Source organism: Archocentrus centrarchus, chromosome 11 (assembly GCF_007364275.1).
Source record: "Archocentrus centrarchus isolate MPI-CPG fArcCen1 chromosome 11, fArcCen1, whole genome shotgun sequence".
NCBI lineage: Eukaryota > Metazoa > Chordata > Actinopteri > Cichliformes > Cichlidae > Archocentrus > Archocentrus centrarchus.
In genome coordinates, this window is record NC_044356.1 from 8,482,280 (window position 1) to 8,488,379 (window position 6,100).

The 6,100-nt window shown below is 43.0% G+C and overlaps 1 protein-coding gene across 1 annotated transcript; it reads right to left on the bottom strand.

The window, feature by feature from the left end:
* Positions 1–774: 774 nt before the first annotated feature.
* On the bottom strand, positions 775–5,282 carry trhrb (thyrotropin-releasing hormone receptor b). Its single transcript, XM_030741690.1, has 2 exons — positions 4,500–5,282; positions 775–1,979 (listed from the first exon to the last, which is right to left on the bottom strand). Exons 1-2 carry the CDS (start codon positions 5,280–5,282, stop codon positions 1,554–1,556), a joined length of 1,209 nt encoding a protein of 402 aa, XP_030597550.1. The 3' UTR covers positions 775–1,553.
* Between the last annotated feature and the right edge of the window lie 818 nt (positions 5,283–6,100).

Sequence of the window (6,100 nt, forward strand, 5' to 3'; positions counted from 1 at the left end):
GCTCTATCCTCGGCCCACTTTTATTTTCAGCATGCATTCTTCCTCTCAGCTGGATCATTTAGAACCATAATAACTGTCACCACGGTCATGCAGTTATATGTGTGCTGGCCTCTGTGATATCAAATGTCGAGCCTCTCAGTGATTCACAGATGTCTTCCAACTTCGTTCAGCTTCAACTTGGTTCACTCATCAAAATGCTCTCCATTCTTTGTAGTGCTTCGATTTGTCGGGTTGATTTTTCAGGCTGAGATTAATGAGATTACACATTACACATACCAGAACTGTAAAGTTACCTTTCTTGTACCTAAAACCCTGCACAGTAATACTAGACTGCCAGATTACCACCAAAAAGCAAAAATATCAAAAAGAAAGGTAATAACAGAATGCAAGCTTAAATGCTGATATCAAACACAGGGATTAATTTAATAAAATTGTTATCCTAAGAAGACTTTAGAGCTATAGGTGAGGCAACCCAAAAGCTCTAATAACATCTAGCTTCAGTTGCAACTTATGATGCATGTTTTTTAGAAACAGAATAACACATAAATGGCACTTTCTGAATTCAAGTTACAAAGTGCTGCACATAGGTCTGCAGTCCCTGTTTGTCCTTGCAGGAAAAAACTCCCTGCAGAGCATTCACAGCTCAGGCTGCACGCTGTACACGTCCTTCACAGCAGAAATAGGGCCCGTTTGTCAGTGAAGGTTCACCCTTTCATGGACCACCTGCCTTGAAAATCTCAGAGAGGCAGGCACGCAGTTATTAAAGCTGCACAGGGTGAGGATTTTTTTAAGGTGGGTATGACAATGTTTTTTTTTCTCAGCATAACTCTGAAAGTCTGAGTGAAGCTGATAATAATAATAATAACTCATCCTAAACTGTATTTTCTGTAGCACAATTAATTCATTCATCCAAAAATAATGATTATAATAAATAAAGTGAATCAAATGATAAAGACTAAATTCCATTCGACCAAGCCAGAATTTTGCTCTTCCTTTGGTATTCTTTGGTATAACACACCGCTCACTTTCTTTGTGGGTGAAAATAAATGCATCAAGGCCGGTTTATTGACAACACAGGATGTCTGGTTATTCAAGTTCAGCTGATTTCCTCTTGACGTGCCTTGCTGCGTCATTCAGCCTCAAAGATCAGGACTGAGTCTGTGCTGGTCTGAGTTATAACATAACACACATAAACTCCATGTATCTGAAGCAGGAATGGTGTTGTCGGTCCCGTTCATGGGTTGTTGACTCATACACATGATATTATGTGGGAAAGATAACAGCTGTGTGATGAAAGCGCTTATCTGTAAGCGTTGGTGGCTTTACAATGTCCACGATCACGCCTGATGAAGAGCATGTTTGGCTTTGCACTCCAAAGACCGCCGTGGCGCGTCGCTGGCTGTGATCTATGTTTACATCTCTGGCTGCAGCGGCCTGGATTTGAATGGTAAGCAAGCACTCAGAAAACAATACTTCCACTTGACAGACTCCATTTAGCAACATTTTAAAAGTCTTTCATTCTCAGTGGATCAAAAAAAAAAAAAAAAATAAACTCAATCATCACTGAAGTTCACCTTTCCGTACACACAGGGGTCTGGGAACATCATTTTCTGATCAGACAGTAGTTCGTCGGTGACAGTGAGCTCCTCCAGCTCGGTGGTGAAGTGATCAGTGCTTTCCACCATTGACGTGTCCTTGACAGCGCTGTAGGTGAGGGCCACGCTGTAGGTGGCGGGTTTGTCCGAGCCTTTCCTCCCGCAGCCGCAGATCTTGCGAAAAGCAGCACGAAACTTCTGAGACATGGCGTTGTAGATGACTGGGTTGATGGCGCTGTTGAGGTAGATGCAGATCCTGCAGAAAAGCAGGAACCAGTTGTCCAAGTAGGCTGGGTCGAGGAAGGAGTTGACCACCACCAGAGTGCGGTACGGCATCCAGAGCGCGGCGAAGAGGATCACCACCACTGCCAGCATCTTAGTCACCTACAGTGGGCAACAAGGAGAAATATGAGAACTGCGACTGTGACAGGAAAAGCTGCTGCTTTCAGATTACACAGTATTTGTGTGTGTGTGTTATGATGTGTGTCAGTTTTGCCTTGACCGAGGGATATTGCTAACCAACCAATCATGCTTGTTGTCTTTCACATTGAGCATGATGTGGAAGGAAGTGCCAGAAGAAAAACTTCTGCTTTCCTGTGGCTGCTCCCAACATCATCCAGACTGAATGGGGCCCTATGGAGCCCAAACATGTAAAATTTGTGGTGTAAACATTTTTTTTTCTTCTGGTGATATTCATCGTGCTTCAGATAGAAGGGGCTGAGACAATAAATGTAGCTCCATTTTGATTGTAGTAAACTACCTTTGGGCCTACACCATGTTGATTTCAGGCATGAAGCATTAGAGTGTTTCTACCAGCAGCCTCAGGAAAGCATCACCTTCAACTACACAACTTGATGCTTGTTATACACACGAGTTTCTGCTGCAGTTTAACTCCATTTCTAATATGTAGTTAACATTTGTAAATAAGGGAGTGGATCCTGTCCTGAGTCAAGAGTTGTTCCCTGTAAGAAAAACTGAAGGACATAAATACTGATTTATTCAGATGCGTGTTGTGATTGAGCCCCTTCTATCCATTATGACGCCCTACACATGTGTGATGTCTGTATCCACCCTGTCCACATTAAAACACTTCACTCACAGTGCATCATTTTGTAGCTGCCTCTTGCCTTTACTGGGCATTCCAGGCTCCTGTTGCACAGGTAAGCCTCTAATGTATTTATCACCTTGGCATATGCCAGTCAGCTGTGTCCTTCAGTCCAACTGGCGGTCGCTTCATTGGCTTGGCTCTAGGCTGACTATTGGCTGCTACTGGCTGTTTCCCCTGTGGTCAGTACAGCTGGCTGTATTTCATTGACTTTGGTTGGTTTCTGGTTGCTGAATTGCTGCTCGTCTCTGGGTTTGTGGACACTCCTTAACAGACATGTCTGGAACACTGTGCAGTCTGAACCCAATGTTAATATATACATTATATTAAATATATAAAGCAAGTTTTGTTTTTGCTTTTGTTTTTAGCTTTGTTACTACATCCATATGGTGTTTTTAAAGGCTCGAATACATGAGAATTAAGTAGTGAATATTTTGTAATTACAGTGTATGGATAACAGGTTCAAAAACACAGATTCATACAGCGACATGAGAGAAGAATCAGTCTTTAGACTGTGGGCGGGGCTGACTTGTGAGCGCCGGCAGATGAAAATAAGATTTATGCAACAAGTCAAAGGTTCATGTTGTGTACGTTCACTTGCTTCATTTCAGCTCACTGTGAGAGTCTCTGCTGCTCATTGTTTCATATCATAATTTGTGTGTGTGTGTGAGTTTTCTCTGCTCATCTTCTGTGTGTCACAGTGAAACAGTCAAACAGGGAGAAGCGATGCAGGTGAAGTGAAGTAACACCACTTGAGTTGGTGACATCTCAGTGAGTCACTAAGTGGAATAATAGCTTCCCATCGAGTGTTAATCAGTTTGAATGTTTTGCTGTGTTCCACTCATTGTGGATGTTTTTATTCATTGTATGTTTTTTTCTTCTCGTTTCTGCCCTGACCCGTGGGACGAGCACCCACTCTGTGTTTCTAACCTATTGATTTCTGAATTAAGAACCGGGTTTTCCTCTCCCACTTACACTTCTGCAGGGAGAGTCACCGCTGCCTCTTTTCTCTTCTCTCCAGAGCACTTCTGAGTGAGGCTTACAGCTGCAGAGGAGAGGCTAAGGTGGGAGGTGTGGTTCAATTTGCATATTCATTTTCTGTGCATACTGAATAATTGTGCAGAGGTATTGTTCTAAGACATGAAGAGGTTATCTTCAGGGGGGGATTCAAAATGTGTAATTGTGATGAGATTATTGTTTTTTGTTTGTGTTTTTGTTTTGCGAGGATAGGGATTCATTTGGCCATATTTCTTTTTTTATGACAATGATAACTTATGTTTTTGTTTCTTTGCAATACTACTAAGTAACCCATCTTTGGGTTTTGGATTGTACTCCCAATAAAGCCTTAGTTTTGACATCATAAACACTTCATATCAAATGAATCAACAAAATAATCACAGTAATTATTTTCCCAATAAAGCCAAAAATGCAAAGACAAGTGAAAAAATTAGTTTATCTAGATCCACTGCTAATAAATTAAAAATAATTACTGTATCTTTGCTTGAATGCTCTCCCTTTCCATTTACATATTTATTATAAATTTATTTATTTATTATAAATAAATAAAATCAAAAGAGAAAATGGTGCATTCAGTCATTGTTGAAGAAGAGAAGCTAACTGGAAGGGTTTCATATCTTATAAATGTAATGTGCTTTACCTATTTTATTAAAGTCAATCATCAGCTGTTTATATTCCAATAATTTTAAGACCCTGTGTGCGGATCAGTTGCAGCATCTTGCTGAATGAGCGGAATAAAAAGAGCCCGGCTCTCATCCTCTCCGCGCTCTCACACCACCCACCTGTCTGCGGGAGGTCGCGGTGGAGCTGGAGTGTCGAGAGTTTTTACAGCTCGTGCTCTTGTTGATGGTGTGGTTGTTGTGTCCGTTCTTCTTCTTGTCTTTAGGGTCGGAGGGCAGCGGGTTGAGGAAGAGGATCCTGGCAATGAGGCCGTACAGAACCGCGGAGAGCAGCAGCGGCAGCACGAAAAAGACGCCGAAATCAAAAAAGTAGATGGGCAAATAAAACTTCCTGGGAACTCTGTAGCCGCAGGTGACGATGGTGATGTTGTCGTACACCATTTCCTGAATGTCTGACAGGTAAAACCACATCACGCAGTAAATGGAAGTGAAAGTCCAAACGAACAAAATGATCTTTTTTGCCCTGGACAGCGTGCACAGAAACTGGGCTTTAATCGGGTGGCAGATGGCGATGTATCTCTCGATAGTGAAAGCTGTTATGGAACAAGAGGAGGCGTTGATCCCGAGGTACTGAAAGTAGGTGATGCAGAGGCACCCATAGCGGCCAAACACCCAGGACACAAAGATACTTTCCGTGATTGCCGGCAGACCGGCCGCTGTGAGCACCATCAGGTCAGCCACAGCCAAACTCACCAGGTAGCAGTTGGTGGGAGTCCTCATGTGTTTGGTAGTGAGCACCACCAGGATCACCATAACGTTGCCAACAATTCCTAGAGCACAAATCACGAACAGCAAAAAGCTGCTTATCAGTTTGTATTGGATGCTGTAGTCCACCCATATCCCTAAAGTGCGGTTCTCCTCTGGAGCCGATGTGAAGTTTTCCATCATGTTTAAACTGCTCAAATAAATAAGGAATAAAAAGAGGCGCCGCAGTGTTCCCGCGCACCAGCCTGCTTTTACGCGCGACAGAAGTGAGCGGTCCGCAAACTTTATAGGTCTGGAAAAGTGAACATGAAGCGCAAAAAAGTTGAAATCAAGCGAAATCTCGTTGTGCACGCTGAGATGAAAAACGATGAAGTGACAAAGTGCTCGGTCTCTGCTGTAATTCCGCCGCAGTGCTGTGCGTAAAAGGCGACGCGCTGCTTCGTTCTCGTCGGAACGACTGTGTCTGGCGGGCAGATGGCGGTTTGGTTTTTGAGCCTTCCTTTTGGCACGAGCTCTCATACGCATGCGAGGGGATTAGCCCATGATTACATTTTCTAAACCAGACCTCCCCCATCAACAAAACCAGCTGGTCGAGCGGCAAACTGTTACGACATAAGTGCCTTTCGTTTTGATATTTTATTACCACCCGGGTTGCATAAATCAGTGTTAGCGCCGCTGCCCATGAAGATGAATAAAACATGAAGGTGTGATTCCAGGTGCTTTGTCACTGTTCGTGGATTTGGTGTCTCTGTGAAACTGCGCTGATCACTTTGTCTAGCTTCCAGGTGAAGCTTTAGGCGGTGGCAGGAAAGGTGCTTTTTGGAGTATGGCAAAATATATTCTGAAAAAATTCCCGTGGTACATGCGCATACAGAAGAAGTGTCATTATGAACAAATTTGTGAACAGACTTGTAAACCTCGATTTATTTATTTCTTAAAGCCAGCTATATTAGAAATACTCTCATATGCTTTGTTAGCTCCTCCCAGTCCCTGCTAAA

What these genes read in the sequence shown, in the direction of transcription:
- trhrb (XM_030741690.1), bottom strand. Translation starts at nt 5,282, where the DNA reads ATGGAAAACTTCACATCGGCTCCAGAGGAGAACCGCACTTTAGGGATA. An exon ending in CCGCGACCTCCCGCAGACAG is followed by an intron (nt 1,980 to 4,499) that starts GTGGGTGGTGTG and finishes TGCCCACTGTAG; the next exon opens with GTGACTAAGATGCTGGCAGT.